Genomic DNA, 19943 nt, shown 5'->3' with positions numbered 1-19943 from the left:
CTTAAAGTAAGTTACCACACCTTACCGTGAATTACCAGGTGAATAACTTTCTTTAAACTTTCTCCAACTCCATTAGAAGCCTCACATACGTAACTTCCAGTATCATCCTCGGATACTGAAGGCAACGAAAAGTCAACAGAAGATGGATGCTTTGGGATCTTAGATTCCTTTGGTCCTAAGATTTCATTTAATAAACAGAAAAACACATTTTTGAGTTCTTAGAAAGCACAATAATCGTGATTCTTAAAATAGGTACATACTGAATACAAATAAATAATAGATAGAGAGGTAAGATTAAATTGACTTAGAATACGTAGCTTATTAATATAATCATTTTTCGTACATTATTTAGATCTGAAGCTTTTTTTTCCCTTTAATCTCATATGTGAAAAAATACAAAATTCTTCAGTAGTAATAGTGGCATATGATAGAGATCTTACTCATAAAGAAAGCGAAACAAAAGATAAAACAGATTTTAATAAATAAAAGTTTTGAGCTGTGGATCAAAATGAATATCAAATTGAATAGAAAGAAAACAAAACAAATAAGTTCAGAGTATTATATAGATAATGCTAGTATATCAATTTTAATGTATGCTAAACCTACAAATGCTAGTATATTTACCATTAAGTTTTGTCCAAGTGATTTGTGGAGGAGGTGATCCTGCAGCTTCACATTCGAACTGAACAGCATCTCCAACAACAACTTCTTTGTCCTGTGGCTCTCTTATCCATTTTGGAGAAGCTTTCGTAATATAGAATGAATATTAAAATGTTTGATCTTATATCAGATAACGTTCAAGTATTTTTATGAATTTAGTAGAAATTGTTCAGAAATGCCGATTATTTAAAAGTTTAGATACACAACAATGAACTAAAATGCATTATTTAAAAATACCATGTTTGGTCGCCGCTATTCCCTATTTATCGGATTATGGAAGCTTAGCCTAACCCACCACCAAAAGTTATAAACCTGTGTTGGTGGGTTAGGCTAAGCTTTCATAATCCGATAAATAGGGAATAGAGGCGACCAAACATGGTATTTTTAAAGTCCCTTTATGTCTTTAATAAGGAAATGAGTACATACCAGACAATAAAAATTGTAAATAAAAAATAATCAAGTTTGTTATTTCCTAGAGGAAGCAATGGAACTTTTTTTGTCCAAAAAGTGCACACGTGTCTACTGATTTCAGTAGACACGTCTGTACTTTTTACTAACGCTAGTAGTTGAGTTCATTTTTACTAGCATGTTAAAACGATAAGGTAATGAGAATAGCATACAGCTACTAGCATTTAATGTTCCTGATCCTAACTAGAATTACTGCATAGATATTGTGATTACTACGATGAACTTTACTGTTTGCAGGATCAATTAATTTTCTCAGAGAAAAAGATACCAGCACCAAAGATCCGATAACTCAGGAACAACCTGAAAAAAAGGTCTCTATTCAGTGGCGAGAATTAGATACCGAAAATATTATATTATTTCATCGCACCCTCCGATGAAAATAATCTCCCATAAAAGATCGAGGCAGTTAACAATTATCTTATGATTGTCATTCACCTTCAAAGCCGATGTTACCTTTCGGCTAAATGTTGCAATTTTTCAAAGCTAAAGGATGAGGCTTCTAATAAAGCAAAAGTCCAGATGAGAAGAAAGACTTTTTGAGGGGAGAGGAGGTCCGTAATCGTATCAGTAATTCCCTAAAACTAATTTTCTGATAGCATTATATTGTCGCTTATTACTCACATATAACTTACTTGAATAAATAATATTTGGCCGAAGAAAACTGTCTTACCTTTTACTACAAGTTGAGCAGAAAAGATCCCCTTCCCCTCTTTGTTGGTGGCGATGCAAGTATAATTTCCGCCACTGTTTGCTTGTACTGAATTGATTGTCATGACCGTGTGTCCCTGAAGAGTAGCAACGTTGATGTTTGGTGAATTCATCTTTGCAATATCCTTTCCATCCTTTAGCCACTGAAATGAAAATGGGGGATCTCCTTTCTCCACAAAACATGTGACACTCGCACGTCCTCCTGTCTGTATCTCAGAGGGAAAAGTAAACGGCTGTATCTTTAGTACTTCTAACAAAAAAGGTTGAGAAGATAGATAAGGGGAATTACTACTAATAAGAATGAGAAGAATTATTAATTCATAATGTTACTTAGTATATGTGAAATATACAGAAAAAGTTGAAAAAATAAACAGAAATAGTTCAAAATTCGTAGAGTAACCTAATTTTATAGTGTTCTACTTATTAGTTCGTTTCAATGTAGTGAGTTACGAAAGTGGATTCTGAAATTTTACTGTTTTTCTATTTCTCGTTTCGAATCTCTTGCTATGGCACTGAGGTACAATAATACGTACTCACATTTGTATTTTCATTGTCAGTTATATTTTTCTTGATAAAGCAATTCCAGCAGTTTTCTTATATCTAACGAGCTTCATCAAATTTATTTTGGATAAAGGAAGCTGCTATGGCTTTTGTATGCCTATTTCAGAGGTGTTCATCAAGATACTGACTGATATTCCAACTTCAACAGTTCATTCCAACACGTGCTTAATGTCTCTTTATAGAGAAGGTTAAAGTGATGATAAATTCTAAGTGCATGTTCCAATATAAGAATGGCTATACCTTACGAATACCAATGATTATCACTTTTCTTTCTAAGCAGGTAAATGAAGTATTAGTTTCAACAGTAAACAGACAACACTAAATCATTCTATATAGCTAGCAACTAGTCATTTTATGTGTTAAATGCCTTTCAAGTTCAACAGCAGTAGTCAAAATTTCAATTTGTGGCATCGTTAACATTTGATATGATGTCTAGAATATTTAGAAAAATTCCGGTTATTTCATGTTTCTGTTATTTGGAATCAAATTGAAAACTTCACTGGTGTTTCATGAGAAAATGTTTCCTTTCATTATCTAATCTACCAATAAATCAATGAATGTAGAAGGGGACGATTGTGAACTTCATCATTATCATCATCACTTTCCAGAAATGTATCCTCATTTGGTGCTTAGAATACTATACCATGACAGACAATTACGATTAAATTTGATTATATTTTCAACATGTAATTAATTTTAAAGTTCTTCAGTTATTACGCAGAATAGTTGTTCTGTTATTAAATTTAATCAGTCGTCATTGCCTTATCTTTAAGACAGTTCTAACAACATCATCGATCCATTTCATCCAATCCTGCTCTTTATCCTAGTAATGTGATCTTTTTTGTTGAAAATTGCTACTTTTGCTGGAGTCTCTGTTGGTAACGACTATGTCCATCGGCTGGAAAGAACGTAATTTAAATTCTTCTCGGAGTCAAAGAACCTTTATAAGGACGTTTCAACTGAAAGGGAGTTACCAGTCTCATGCAGTTGGGAAACATTTTGGTCTGTGTTTTTCCGTCATGCTAACAAGAAATCCGGCCAGAACACATTAGCTTCACATTGCATAATAAACTGGTCTCGTAGTTCTTCATTGTTTCGGCTATAATTCAATTCAACCATCTCTATTTTTTGCTAAAATTTTTATTTATTTTTCCCCTATCCATTTTATGTAATGGTATCTTCACTTAGGATAATCCCGGTTGTCCTTTCTTTAATAATAATAATAATAATAAAATTCACACTTACAAATCCCAGAAAATCCCTTTTTAGCCATAAATTTAGGGTAAAGGTAGGTTAAATTTATGCCTAAATATATATATACACTATATATTCTTGTGTGTAAAGTGTGTGTGTGTTCTCCTGGCCAGTTTGCCAAGTAATACCAGATAGCAGGCAATATCCTGCTATCTCCATATGAGAATGACTATCTCGCCTTCGAACAAAAAGCTTAATAAAAGTTTCGCGTTCTATACTGATTACAACCCAGGTTTTTTCCAACTAAAGTGCTTTCACGAAACCGACTGAGCTGGGTATTCCTTTCTTTACTTGTAATGCAAATTTAATAATAATTCAAATTATTAACCTAAATTAAACAATATTTAGTAATGATTTAATAACAGTGCAGATTTTGTGTTTAATATAATGAATGAAGATTTTGTAATTTCTCCTTTATATATGGTTCACCATGATACTCTCTGTTCACCTGATTTTTCTCAGTATTCTGATATAACGGTCTTAAGTCGGCTTTAACCATTTTTTCCCTAATCCAACTCACATAACTGTGTACTAAGTTCCACCAAAGTTAATGATTAATTTATCAATAAAAATTGACAATGCTTTAAAAATAACTAAATTACAGCATCCGATCGGTTATTATTATGAATTTCACTATAGTTTTTCTTTCTCCTGCTGATTTTCACGATAATTTTATTGTTCATTTTCATACCATTGTCACAAATTTATTACAGAAGTTATGTAAATTTTCTATGGCATCTTGAAAAGCATGTCCTCTATTCTGACATCGCATGTAAAACTATTTCTTAAGAGCGTGGTCCATATAAAACAACAATGAACGTTGCACCACAACCCTGCTGGGCACTCGATTTTAATATCCAGAATCTTACACATATCTTTCTCAGTTCTAACAGTTTACCCTCAAATTATGTGTAAGCTGTAAATGGCTCATATTTGACCTTGTTCTTTATCAAGTTTGTCTTCAGCGATTTTCTTAACTTCTTTTAAAATACTTGATACGTTTTTTCCCGCAAATCTTTTCTGGATACACAGATTTCTCAGTAATTGGCTACTAAAATTAAATTTCGCAATAAATTGAATTTAGTTTAATTTAATTACCATAGATTAGTAGAACGAAAGCACAATTCGAATCATATGAGATTTAATCCTTCTGACTAAACCTGAATTATGCAGTGGAGCCACTGAAAGTCTTATACATCCATAATAAAATATTCAATTCTCATAGCCTTTTTTCCAGCTGACCGTTCATATTGAAGATTTTAATAGATTTTCAGCCTGACAGAGTGAACTCATAAATACATTCACCCAATTACTACAAACGTTTTTTCATTAGTTGTCTAAATTATTTTTCAAAATAATTATCCACTATACCTGGAACCTCAGTAAGTTGTTTTTATTTTATTTTATATTATTTACATTATCTTTGATTCCTTTTGTGGTATTCTTTCCACTATTTCTTAGTTTTTACAGTAGTCTTCTGAAGATTTTATCGTTATCATAATATTTAATGTCCTCTACATTCTTCAAGTCTACCCATGATTTTTATTAATTACTGTTAAAATTATTTTCCCTCTTTTTTTAAAGTCATATTTAATAGTTTATTTATTAAAAACATTCTTCCCTTACATTTTAAATTTCCACGGAATTCTCTTCTGTCTTTGAAGGGGCCTTCTCAGTTCTACGTAGCAATGTTTTCTTCAGATATTGCCTTTCTCTATTGGCTTTCCTGTTTTCAAACTGCTTCCGCTTTCTCTCAATAAAACAGTGTCCGATTTCTCTCAATGAACTGTTTTATTGAGAGAAAGATATAATTCTAATCTAAAAGCAGCTCAATTTTATTATTTTTTTTAAACTTTCTTAGATATTTTTGTTTCACTGATTCTTTTTAGAAACAGAACTCACGGGTTTTTTATCTTGAACAGGTTTGACTATGGACTTGATACAAGCAAGAAGATTACAGCTCGATGTGTATTCAGAATAAAGAATCTCAGCAGAATATGCGTGCTTTTTCTGCTACATGGCACGCATTTAATACTTTGTTACTCTTTGTCTAGAGCAGAAATCCATTAAGTCTGTAAGGTCCGACTATCATAAAGTATCATCTTTTTTTCAGATTTTTCAAGCATTTTCATAAATCTGAATTAATTTCCTTCCTGCTGTTCAGGATTCCAACAAAATTCTTTTATTTTTCATTAAGTAATGACAAGATAACTGATAAAATCTTTAATGAGATACTAGCCAACCTTATTCACTCTATTTCGTTTTCCATTATGAAATTTGGCCATATTAAATGAAATTAGTAGTTTCAAATGAAAATTGAAGTTTCAGTGTTCATTGAGAAAACTGTTGTTTATAAATAAGGATACCTAACACGGAAACCTTCTAAGTCAAATCTTCCGATTTTTTAAATGCAGTTATATTAACAGCTGTGCAACAGTTGTTTCTGCATCATAACACTTCAGCATGCCTTTCATTTATTTTGGAAAGAAACGAACTTTGATGACGTTTTCTTCAAAAATTTATTCAGAAATAATATATTGAAAGAAATGTTCACCTTCACTTGCTTACCATCTCTCACAGTTTCCTTTTGCAGTCATTTTAAACTGATGATATGAAAATAAATAATGAATGCACACACTGATTCGCAGTTTTCTCAATATAAATGAAATAGAGTTATTGTCAATTGTTACTATGGTTTTTTTTCCTATTGTTATAACTATAATTACAATAGCATAAACATTTTTATTAATAATTAAGGCAGTGCTTTTCATATTTAGCTCACGACGATCACCACAGTTCTGATGTAAAGATAACAAGTGCATAAGGTGTTTCATAAATTTAAATGGCACCACTTAGGCTCTCTGATGCTATATAAGGAGCATATTAGTTCTGTGGCTAAGCTTCTTAAAGTAATACAATAAAACTTTTAATAATAAAAATAAGAAAAGAACACCGTTTAGAAAAAGATAAATGACAAATCAAAATTCGTAAGACTCTATAATTAGAAATGATTTTAAAAATAATGGATTACAATAGTTTCATGAGCTGTAATAGGAAATAAAATATCCTATTACAGACAAATATAAGAGAGTATGAGCTAAGAAGAGTACTTTTCAGATAGAACTTACAACGGTTTTCAAAAACGATATTCCGAACAGTTACCGATGCATTAAAAAATCTTCCCATTTAAAAAAAAAGAAAATATACAACTCTCAGAACTATTTGCAAGCATTTCACTTAATGTGAAAAAAAAATTGGAAATTATAAGGAATTACCTTAAATCGTATCAGCTATAAAACAAATTGAAATCGTTTCAAATGCATTTACCTGTAGTAAAGGCAAGACCACACGACATAAGTACAACAGCACAGAAAGCAGTCCTTTGAGCGTTATTGTATACATCCATATTTGTCGTTCAACACTAAATAAGCATTTCTTATGATTTTCTTAAATATTTTGGGACTCTAAGTATCGAAACTGAGTACTGTACTCAAATAAAATAACTTTCAGTAAACCATTCCTCTTTGTCATCTACAAAATTTTGAGCAGACAAAACACATAGAATAGCTTCTTCGTACACGTTCTAAATGGCGACTAACATATATCAGTGTTTTATTTCGTGACTAGCGCCACACTTTGGTAAATTAAGGAACTAAACGCCTAAATATTTTTTGAAAAATCTGAATTAAATAAAATTCGGTAAAGACTACATTTCTACAGTGCTCTGTTTGGTAAGAGTGAACGACACCATGTATTAAAATTTGATTGTCCTATTTGCATAAATGTCCTTTGATAGATTAACAATAAATATTATAATAGTAATGGATGACTCCAACACTGCATTATATTTATGGAATGTATGTCTACATTTTAAATTTTAAAATGGAATAAAACGAATAAAGGTTAGAAATAATATAGTATAGTGTCACTTACATGAAACTGATTTCCCTTTCCATTGTTGAGTAAATCCTCACCATTCGCTAGGCAACCAAATCAGCATTATCCCAGATTAAAACCATAAACAGTCTTTAACAGCGGGTGTTCAACTACAATGGGGAACAACTCGTACATCTTGAATTATATATATATATATATATATTAGAAATAAAATGATTAATACACAGTTTATTTAAGGAACTACTTCAAATTGTTTTATGAATAAAATATTATTTCTATCAGATTGAGAGAGACTCTGAAGGTTTCAATTGAAATTCAGTTTGAAATTTCAATTTCGTTTGTGAAGAGTTATATGCAAAAGTTTTAAGATGATACTACATCACATTATGTACATTCATAACTCATATAGTATATAATTTCATTAAACTTAAACCAGCTAGTAAACAAACAACAACTGAACACATTTTTGTTAACTTGTAGATACTCTAATCCGTTCTGAGGAAAAAAAAAAGATGCTTCAATGGAATGAAAACATTTTCATTGCAGACGAATACATAGCGATTTGGGTAGTCAGATAACGTGTATATTTTAAAATGAGTGTATTTAAACAGTTTGAATAATCCTGTTTATTTCATTCAGTATATACTGGTATTTAAAATGAATGTGCTGCTGGACAATTACTCGGAAAGCAAAATAGAAGCAATTCAGATATGATAAGGAAGTACATCAGGAGTTTTCCCTTTTCGTTTTAATTGTATCCATTTACTCCTAATGCAGACATTGCGACAGTTTCTTACCGTGAACTACAAGAGTTGCAGTTTTCTTGAGATTGTTGCCTACGTCGTTACTAGCTTCACATACATAATTTCCGCTATCTTGTTCGGTGACTGATGACAACAGCAAGGTTCCATTCTTTGAAATTTGTTTCAGTTTTTCTGTAGAAGTTGGATTATCTAAAAGAGTAAGAAAAAGAAATTATTTTGGATTAAAATCAAGCATTTATATAGCAAGCTTGACTCATAAATATCATCAAGTGCGCTTGAGAATTTCATAGAAAAAAATAATGACAGAAAAAAATTGAAAATGAAGAGTTGATTTTTAATTCCAGAAAATAATCTGCGATACATTCTTAAGATATTATTATTATTATTATTATTGCAAATATTCGAAACCTTTCCGAAGAAATATCAGAGACAAAACCAGAAATTTAACTTCTCTTTCGAAATGTTAGCTAGTTTTAGTTCATTCACGCTTCCATTCGTTGATTAACAATTGAGATGTCTGAAATAATTCATATCAAGGCTTTTAATTCCTCGGCTTGCCAAGATTTCACACAACAGTATTTTCCTGAGGCTATACGATATGTTGAGAGCAATATAACAGAATTTTTATGATAAGGTATCGGATTCTTCAGCAAAGAATCTAATGCAGATAAAGCCGATCAGTCTAAAATGTGACAACAAATGCCTCATGTACAACAATGAATTTACTAGTTACAAATCCTTATTTTCCAGCTAATAGGCAAAGATGGATAAGATGGATATTTCGATTTACATGAGTTACATATCTATTTGATGATAAAACTTGTATACTGCTACAACAAAATAATTAAGACCTAGCAACCCTATAGAAATTCAAACCTAATTAAAGTAGTGTGTATAACATGATAATAATATGATAATTAACATGATAATCTGCATTATGTACATTGTTCCCGGTGTAAAACCACCTGCACAAAGAAAATATGCCGACGTATCAAGCAGGAGCAAAGGAGATGAAAGCGATGTTAATGATTCAAAGATTCTCCCATCAGTAGTGCGTGCACAGCTTGGATACTGCTAAGAACAGCAACAGTTTCACTGGGTGCATTAGTGAAGGCAGTATGCCCAACTTTCTGGAAATACAAGAGAAAAATTTGCAAAATTAATTCTGGTTAAAATCAACAAAGAATGACAAGGAAATGGTCAACGTCTTATTAGAGTTCGCTCTATATTTATGCAAGATACAGAGGGAACAAGTTTCATTAGAGATATTAATTATCTGTTTCCGAAGAATAGTGCATAGAGAACTAGAGGTAAAGAGAAAATTTGCAGCGGTATCTCGGTTGGAAAATTATTCGTCTTTCATAGATATAGAGAACCTACTTACTGTGAAATCAAGTCAAGCTTTCTAGAACAGTAATATTGTCCAAAAAATCAATATTCTAAATGATATAAACTGTAGCCTGATTTTTAATTAGTAATAAATGAATCATAGTACTCGTATGCTAGGCGATATATGCATACTATTTTAAATGTTCTGATTCTTTGCACACTGTCTAAATACAGTGACATGTAGCTTGGAACAAATGTAAGTAATCGATGTTACTCTTTAGGTTGCTTGGGTGTATATTAACTTTGATGAATAAAAGAATCAATGGATTTCCAGAAAAAAACTGAACGCAAAGTGGACATTTCACAATGTAGACAAGACTTCTTTTGACTCTAGTTATCGTTTCCGCAAATAGAGGTTTTTCCCCCCCAAAAAGATGATGCGGAGAGGAAAATAAAAAACAGCTTATATACACTGCTACACGGGAAATATTTACGACGAAACAGGAAGCCATCTAGACTAAGTAGTACACACAGTTTTCACCATAAAATTCATCTGAAAATACATATTACATAAAAACGGAAACCAATTCGAAGAAAACCAATACCATTGAAAATTACAGAGACAAAGCAAAAACCTTAAATTATATGATTTTTCAAAAGACTATTTTTGTCAATTCGATTGCAACTATAATTTATTTCATTATTAAATTTGACATTTAATTTATTATTGTTTAGTTTATTTACATAATAAAAGTACATATTTTCGTAATTTATTTAGTAATTTTTAGTAATCACCCATTTTGGTCCATTGCACTCGAGGTGGCGGAGATCCAGAAGCCTGACATTCAAGTGCAACCGATTCTCCTGCTGTGACTTCTTTATCTTGGGGCTCCTTTATCCACTTTGGTGGAGCTGGAAATAATGTAAATGTTCTAATATTTAGCATAAGGCTTCATTTATAAATAGTTACGTTTCGAAGATATTCTGTACTGTAAAGTTAATGTTTTTACATGTTTCAATTAAATTTGTAGCATTAAACTGACTAACGAAGTCCTCCAAATCTTTACTTATTTGTAGTTATGAATGAGACGAAATTACGGAGCGGATAAGCAAATGTATATATTTTTTCTTTTTTTTGTCCAATCGTTCTTGGACAAAGTATAATTGAGGATTGAGCTCTTGGGTTGAATTAATCGAAACTAAGGAACTGCACATGTTTTTAGTTCAGTTTTAGGAAAGTAAAAATGAAAGACTCCTGCAGAAAATCACTTTTACTACTGTTTAAAAATGTCTAATATGTTTAACTCAGGTTTGGTAGCTAAGACATAGAAAGCATCCCCGTTATCGTTTAGAAATAACGAAAACATTCATGTCATTTGCCACATTAAAGTTAATGAACGTAAATGCAATTTAGATCCATTGCAACACAGAGTGGTATACTTGTAGATAGTTTTAATTCCCACTATTTTGCATTTAAATATGCTAGTTTAATATAATATTATGATAGCGATAACAATACTGTTATCTGTATGAAGTAAGCGTATTTTATATTCTATGCGTAGAAAAATATAGTTCTTTTCTATTCTCATACAATTTATAGGATTTGCCATCAGAAGCAGTAACAGAATTACTGAAAAATGTGCAAGATGTAAATCTAATAGTATGAAAATCATTTTTTTTTACCAAAAATAGATTGGCTAAAACGAAATTTTAGGTTTGAAAAGAGAACTGTTTATGAATTCAACCTTGATTAACATCGCAATTGATTAAAAAAACAAATTAAAATATTCTCTAGCGTTTCATATTATAGATATAGATGAAGATTACGTCGTCAAAAAGTAATCATAGTCTATCTTAATTCAGAGTATTATATTGCTTATCTATTACAGTATACACTAGCAGAGTTTCTAATCGTCTACAGGACAAAATATGAAAACGAATAAACATTATAATATTTACAATCGTATTCAACTCGTATTCAGTGCAGTAAAAATCCAGAAAGAATACTACCTACCGTTTACAAGGAGTAATGCTGACTGACTTGCTTGTTCTATTTTGTTGTTCACAATACACGTGTAATTGCCTGCGCTGCTAGAATCTACAGGATTAATCACAATGAAGGAAACTTCTTCTTGTGAAACTACCTTTATATTTGAAAAATGTTGTGTCTCCTGGCCATCTTTCCACCACACAAATGTAAAAGGTCCTTGACCTTCTGTTGTAACACATCCAGCTGTAGCTTTATCTCCAGCTTTGATTTCTTGGTGGAAAGTAAATGGCCTGATCTTGAGAGTGCCTAAAAGAGTAAACCATTTAAAAACTCGTCCATTTATATTCAGAAACAATAATCTATGAAAATAGTTATTAAACTAGTAAACTATGGCGCTAGTAAAGAAATTTGGAAAAACTGCACCAGCACAGCACGAAATTTCTGTAATGTTGATTCATCGAGTAAGAAGTATTTCACGCTGCACAGCGGCTAAAAATCGTGGATCACCGATTTCAAGGGTTAGAATTTTCTTAATTCACGAACTGCTTAGCAGGTAAAGAGCATCTAAATTATGAATTATGGTATCCACTATCCGAGAAGCAGAGATCATGTATTAATAATATAGATGCATATAAATTAACAGACAGTGAAAGCTAAATGGGATGTCAATGAAAATTAAATAACAGATTCTGACCCCAACAGTTTTACGAACTAAATTCAAGAAGAATTAAATTCTAGAACGTCAGCAACTTGGGAAGAAATTTCAATAACAATCAGCTTATATAATTTGAATATATTTGTCCATTGTAATTTATGAATTATTTACGAAAAATTAACTGGCTTGAAATCATTTCATCCTATCCCTTCAGAGTTAAATTTTGAACATATATTAGGAGATTCCATTATTTAGCAAGGAGAAGGACAGAACTATATATAAGTGGATGCAACATGTGGGGGAGGGGAAGGCTGCTCGCTCCAAATTCAGCCCCCTCATAAAATATCTGAAAATCAACTACTGAAAATCATGTTTAGCAGAACAGTAATTTGGTTTTCTAAGAATATTGCAAATATCCTTTGGTTTACTGAAATCGACAAGAAGAGGTAGTTTCTGGACTTAAAATGCGACTTAAATTCATAAGCTTAATGTGAAAAATATCGTAGAAAAATAACTGAAGGTGCTGATTTTCACAATCACAAGACGCCTCCTACTAACTTCATGCAGTTAATGTTTTAGTGCAGAAATGCATATCATTATGTCTACGAAACGTTTCCTGAAGGCAGTTTTCGTGGGTTGGCTTGAAATCAGTAGCTCCAGTATACAGGAACTATAACTCTGAGATTTATCATTCTACTCACTCTACACAATTCAGCATTACAACATTGATGGAGATCTTTGCAGACGATTACATCTTTATTAGCATGTCAATATCCATTTCAGTGCATTAGTTTGAGGAAAATAATACGAAAAACCTGCCTTGGCCTGCACGGATTCCGATCTCGATATCATCTATTATGTCTAAGATAGTCGCAACACTGAATCAAATCCGGACCGATATGATTACATCACTGAATAAACGTAACTGTTAACTTGATGAAAAGAAGACATAAAATTTCTCGATGCACATACAAAAAGCTTCTATACCTTGCATATTGCTGAAGGCATTAAATTTGGTGATGGACGTATCAATTATTTTATTTGCTCATTCTCGGATTCTGTTTCACAACATTTAATGCAACTGAAGACTGCACAACAGAATATTTCACATTTCACCTCTAATTTTTTTTTCCTTTTAACGAAATAGTGTTCAATTCTTTTATTATCCCGATTTCCCAGTTTGTTTATAGATAATATAACTCATCTGAAGGCGCGCAATAATCCGATTTCTCTCAGCACGATATGAATATGAGAACATGAACAAAACTGAGACAAATGTTCTGAATATGAAAAGAAGCAGAGCAGTGCTCTTGGCGTGTGAAATCTTTCAACACATCATACATGTTATTCATTTTATGGACGTTAGAAGATTTTGGACATTATTTCTGTAAACGAATCTTATCGTCATCAATATGATATTGCAATCTATTCTGCTTGGTCATCCAGATCTTCGTCTTCTACGCCTAATAACATTCTGGAACTACAAAGTGTAGCAAAGAACAGAAAAAATTATGCAATTCATCGACTGCGATGTACAAAACCATTTTCTGGCGAACAAATTATTCTTTGAGATAGCATTTTCAAAGATTGTTAGAAACGAAAAGAGAAACAACACATAATCGGACGTATTCTCATATTTCAACTATTTCATTCTCTAATGAATGTAGGATAGTCAAGTTAAATGAGAAAGAATTTACAGTAATCAATGCTATATTTGCATGAAAACATTCACGCTACATCAAAAGTGTTTCTACAAGCTTTGTTTCTTCTCAAAATATCACCGTGTTTAGATAAAAAGAAAAATAAGCTAAACAACTATAAAGTTGAAAAGTACTTAATATTCTAGAATCAAACTTTTAAACTTGAATTTGGAATCGCTCAAATAGAACGCCAAAGCGACTGTTTATAGAGCTACATTCAACATCATTTCTGTACTTCAAAGTAACTCAAAGGCAAGTTTCTTGGTAATATCCCTTATCATGATTCAATTTCCATGAAACTTCACAGCGCTGCCATCTATCGCTCATTAGTCACTTTCAATTTTTTTTTTCACAAAAAGTCATCCATAAAGAAATCTAAGCGAATTTAAAATTTATCTCTACAAAACAAAATGGATGCTAGTATTCATCAAGAATCAAAGTGTTATTTTTCCATTTCCACTTACAGAAGTTAGAAAACTTATAGCAGGTGAATACGAGGATAAGACTAGAGACTAAACATCATCATTTCCATACATTGAAACATCAAGCTCCAGTAAACGAAATGATGGCGTTACCATCACACAAAAAGTAAAAACTATCTACCAGTTAAGATACAGACTTACTGCCTAATTGAAACGCATAAATATCCACACACGTGAAATTAGCAAGGTAAGATAAGGTCTTAACTTTTTTTTGTTAACTAATATAGTTATCATAACTTATGACACACACACACACATTTTTTAATGGTTAGTTTTTTGTCTAGTCTATAATGAGAGTTAACAGGCATGTTCACTTTCAAAAGTGCTAATAAAAGGACACCTGGACAAAGTTTGTTGTCTTAAACTAAGACATTTCGCACACAAGTTGTATTTTCATAAACTCTCAGTCACTTTTGAAATAACGTTCGAATTTAGTGCACAGAATTTGGTTTCTCAGTATGTTTAATAGACCAGCTACATTTTAATAGGAACTAAAACGAATCTCCTGTCACTAGTTGATTGTATTATATATTTATCTTTGCAGATGTATCGATTTTATTAAGATTCACCAAGACGCGGTGTCTTTTACTTAAGTATGCAACATTCACAGAAACAGAAAACTACAAAGATGTATTACTTATTAACATTTAATTAACTTTCATGTTAAACCATAAACTGGAGGAATCAGAAATGACACTTTCCAACATATGCTGAAAGGTTACGATTAATATAATTAAATCCGAATGAATAAATGTGAATACTTCCATATGATGATGAAATGAAATACGAAAGGTTCTGAAGACCAAAGGCAAAAAAACTGACGCTATTTTACATGCTATATTGTAATCTAATAATAATACATAGATATACAGTATGAATATTCTCTTTCAATAAATTTCAAAGAATAAATAAACTGAAATGAGAGAGATGATCATGACGAAATATGAATATTTTAACCCTATAAATTCCTATTAAATACGAATGAAAATTTAAAAAATAAAAGTTTATTAAACTTTCTTTTTCTGCACGTAAAAATTCTGTTTCTGTGCACAGAAGGATATTAGAACTTTGATAGAGAAAATAATAAAATAAATGCGACGAAATAGCCGAGACATGGTTACAACTACCTGAGAGAATTCCTTATATATATCACTCACTGGCTTTCATAATATATCTATCCAGATCCGAGTAAATAACTTCGAATGCCATTGCCAAATTAACTGAGCATGCACATCAACATTTACAGGAGTCTAATGTATGTAACACCAATAAAAATAATACCAATAAATGTTAAAATTTTCCCGAATTCCAATATAAATGCGAAATTGTGTATATGGTACAAATTGCAAAAAGCTATTCAAGTATTTAAATGAGAGGACTAAAAAGAAAGTGAGAAAATTGAAAACTGAATTTAGGCTTACCTGAAGTAACTATGATGTCGGCAACCAGTAGTATCATCGTACAGCATGAAAACCATTCCTTTATGTTGTGTCCCTCCATAACAGTTATTAAACACTGACGAGAATTACGGATATATCCAATCTGTCTTCTCTTAGTCACAAAAATGTAATCATCCTGAGGATAAATATGATATAGTAATTCCTGAAAATCTATTCTGTAACACCTGAATATCACTTTGCACACATAACACAAGTTCTCTCTTTCTTCAAAACTGCTAATGGCGAAGTATACACAAACCCACTTTGCCATGAAGCTAGCGCCACACTGTGTTGTTATAATGAACCAAGTGTTAAAAATACATTTTGTAAATATACGTACACAGTAAACAGATCATATTTCGTATTTAGGCAGAAAATATTTGCATAAAATGGATAAAAGTTGAAAAAATGAAAGACAAACTAGTCATTCAAAGAATAAAAGTAAATGAATGAATATTTTGCAAATTATGAATCAACATTATAAGTCAACAATAATAGATAATATTTATCTACTATTATAGTTGCTCTGATCACCTTCACATGGACATCATGTGTAGCATGTATATGTGATTAATGGAGGTGAAGAAAGCAAAACTTCCTTTTTCAGCAATATTTATTTAAAGTAAGTTTCTAATATCTTCACATAACATATAATTCACAAAGAATCCTAAATTCAAAATTATGAATAGCGAAAATATTCATAAAATGTGTATTTATACTACGAAAAAATTCAATGCACACTGGATGAGACTCATGTTGACATTCTATACAAAGAGCTGTGTTTTAAATTATTTACTTATTGTTTTGATATTTGCCTTGGTCAAGAACGATGTTTCTGAAATATGAATAATTTAAAATAATTTGAACGATGCAATTGAAATATCGGTTGTTAACAAAAGAAACATGAATGATAATGGAATACTCTAAAGATGCATTCCACTTCTTAAAAAAGTGTGTTTGTATAGAGTAATATTTTATTTCGGTCATATTTATAATGAGACCTTGGAAATGCCTTTTATATTTCGAAAGTTTGATGTGACCTTTATCTTACCATGAACTACAAGATTCACAATTTTCTTTAGATTGCTTCCCACATCATTATTAGCTTCACAAATATAACTTCCGCCATCTTGTTCAGTTGCTGACGGTAAGAGAAGGGTTCCATTCTTTGAAACTTGCTTCGATAGTTCCAAGTTGGCACCGTGATTATCTAAAATGGAAATAATTTTAATTTCCTCTTTTCTACCCATATTAAGCACTTATATTAACTTCATATTTAAATAATAATAACATAAATATACGTTTAATGAAATGTAATTAGAATCACGTATTCTGGAAAATGTTTTGTATGCATTATCCTATAAATAAAGAACTATTATGTTTTTATTTTCATTTAGGAGTGTCGATCGTAGTTGTTAGAAGTGCTGATAGAAAATCTGCTCAATTTTAATGTTATAAATTTGAGACAAGAGAGGATGCTCAAGCAAGAATGAACATAATTGCTCATCATTCCATTCTCAAATTCGTATTACATGGGTTATTCTGCTCTTAAACATGCGATGCTTTTATATTTGTATAGTTTCCTTTCTTGTCTTTTTTCTTTCTTAAGGGATTGTTTACTTTGTTACATCACCATTATAAAATTTTCGGTAGGCGTTGAAAACAAGGAACTATATTCACTTAAATATCGAATAAATGTGTCCACTGTACATGTAAAATTAGTACATCAAGTTTTATATTTACCTAATTTAATCCATTTTATTCGAGGAATTGGAGATCCAGAAGCTTGACATTCTAGTGTCACTAACTCTCCAGCTGTAATTTCCTTGTCTTGGGGTTCTTTTATCCATTTCGGTGGAGCTGGAAATATGTTAGTGAATCATTTATAAGTTAAATGTATTCTAAGAATACACTGTTTTTTAAAACAAAATATGAAATTTAATTCATCAGATGAATCACATCCCTTAAATGTAATTTTCAAACCCAATAGGTATAATTTTTTCCTAATAATTTGTAAAATAATAATGAACTACACCGAGAGAAACGTGCATGAAACACGAAAACATTTCCACATCATATGGTAAATGAACTCCGCTTATGTCAAAGAAAGAGATTAATTTTAAAAAAATATGTGTAGATTCAAAATGGTTATATCAGGTGATGGAATGTGAAATATGTCGGAGGCAAAAGTCACATCTTTTCTCCGGTTGGATTCTATCTATTTAGCAGAAGAAAAAACCAAAATTTCCAGAAGGAAAACAGTTTAATTATCATATGAGATTTGATAATTCATCTTCATCTGAGAAGTCCTCATAAATGGTATTCATCCGTCATGCAGTAAAGAGAACATCCGTTTTTTTCTGATTATGGTATGGAGGCATTCAAAAATAGGAAAAAAGTTAAAATAATGCATACGAGGAGAAACTAACTGATAATAAACAAATTAGTGCACTATTGTGCCAAAATGTACATTAGAATATGGTATACAAACGTGATAAAGATATAAATGCCTTTGAACATGGTTATGTATGTGGCGTAGGAGTGGAGAAATATGCTTTGGGTTCGGACTTTTAAGTATGTCTGGGGAGGGAAAAGAGAAAATTCCAGAACAAGACCAAATAGATTGCATATCTAATTATAAGAATAGGCTAGGTCGTAATTTATCATGTATATACACAAATGCCAGGAGCATTAGAAACAAAGGGATTGCGTTTGTTGCTTTATTGAATATGATGTGGTCTAAGATTGTTGGCATTAGTGAAACCTGGCTATCAGAATCAGATGTGGTAAGTAGGATCGAGTGTAACGGATATACTATTTTTAGGAATGACAGAAGAGATAGGAGAGGAGGAGGATTGCTACTAATGATATCAGATGATTTAAGTCCAGTTAGGGTAGAAATACAAGAAAACAATGATGATGGTAACAACGTCCCATGTAGCGATGAGTTTGAGTCTATTTGGTATGAAGTGGAGGTTAACAGAATGAAATATATGGTGGGGATGTTGCTACAGAGCTGGCAGCTCAGTTGTAGGGGACGAAGAAATGCATCGCCAATTTAGCCTTATGGGTAAAAAGCGAATGATCATTATTGGTGACTTTAATATTCCAAACATTGATTGGGTAGAAGAGAAGTCTCATGATCAGAAAGAACAGGAGTTTATTGAATTGTTGCGGGATAACTTTCTCAATCAGCATGTGAAAGAAGGAATTCGAGGTCAAAGAGTGCTGGATTTGCTCATAGCGTCAGAAGGGATCTCTGTCAATTGGTGACAGAAGAGATTTTATACAACCAATTGGTGACAGTGATCATGCTGTTCTTTCTTGGGAAGTATCTACTTGTATTGAAGCTCCGATTAAAACAGGCTACATGCTGAACTACAAAGCTGGAAATTATGATCGACTTAGAAGAATACTATCTTTGGTCCCATGGTATCAGTTACTGAATGGAAAAAATGTCAGCAATGCATTGGAATCTTTGAAAAAGTGCTTGAATGAGGCAGTATCTGAATGTATCCCTAGTGTTCGAAGAGTAAATAGGTTGAGTGTGAAATGGATATGCAGCCTTATTAAGCTAGAAATCCACAAGAAGAAGATGATGTGGAAAGAGTATATCGTGAGAATAAGAGTGAGAGGAGTTATGAAATATATAAAGCTCAGGCCAGAAAAATAACGAGTATTGTGAGAAAAGCTAAAACGGAGTATGAAAAGAAATTGGCCATGCAAAAGAATTTTATCGTTATGCCGCAAGCAAAAGAAATAATGTATGTGTAAGAATAACTTTATTACACGAGCGTCGGAAGTTAAGGAGATTTGCTAAGATATATCAAACAGGTGTATGTAGTATGGTGCACAGTCCTACTGCTACCTTGGATGAAGAGTTAGAGGTTCATGAAAATGAGGTTGAAGAGCTTTTGCATAACCTGAACAAGAATTTGTCAATAGGGACAGATGGAATATCTTCCCGTTTGTTAAAGGAATGTTCAGCTGAATTGTGTGGCCTTTCACACATTTGTATAACTTGAGTCTCAGCTCA

General features: G+C 31.8%; 1 protein-coding gene across 1 annotated transcript in view; it reads right to left on the bottom strand.

Moving 5' to 3' along the window:
- Positions 1-19943, bottom strand: part of LOC150094710 (hemicentin-1-like) — a 39501-nt gene that overhangs the window by 6642 nt on the left and 12916 nt on the right. Inside the window, exons 6-13 of the mRNA XM_090411642.1 lie at positions 17651-17767; positions 16959-17117; positions 11656-11937; positions 10437-10553; positions 8346-8501; positions 1799-2086; positions 625-744; positions 26-175 (exon numbers count right to left, since the gene is read on the bottom strand). Coding sequence (XP_090267768.1) covers positions 26-175; positions 625-744; positions 1799-2086; positions 8346-8501; positions 10437-10553; positions 11656-11937; positions 16959-17117; positions 17651-17767 — 1389 coding nt within the window. The remainder of the gene's footprint in view (positions 1-25; positions 176-624; positions 745-1798; positions 2087-8345; positions 8502-10436; positions 10554-11655; positions 11938-16958; positions 17118-17650; positions 17768-19943) is intronic.

This window comes from Typopeltis vanoorti, chromosome 21, assembly GCF_054136105.1.
Source record: "Typopeltis vanoorti isolate ZY-2024b chromosome 21, IOZ_Tvanoo_1.0, whole genome shotgun sequence".
NCBI lineage: Eukaryota > Metazoa > Arthropoda > Arachnida > Uropygi > Thelyphonidae > Typopeltis > Typopeltis vanoorti.
This window is presented reverse-complemented; position numbering and strand designations above follow the sequence as displayed.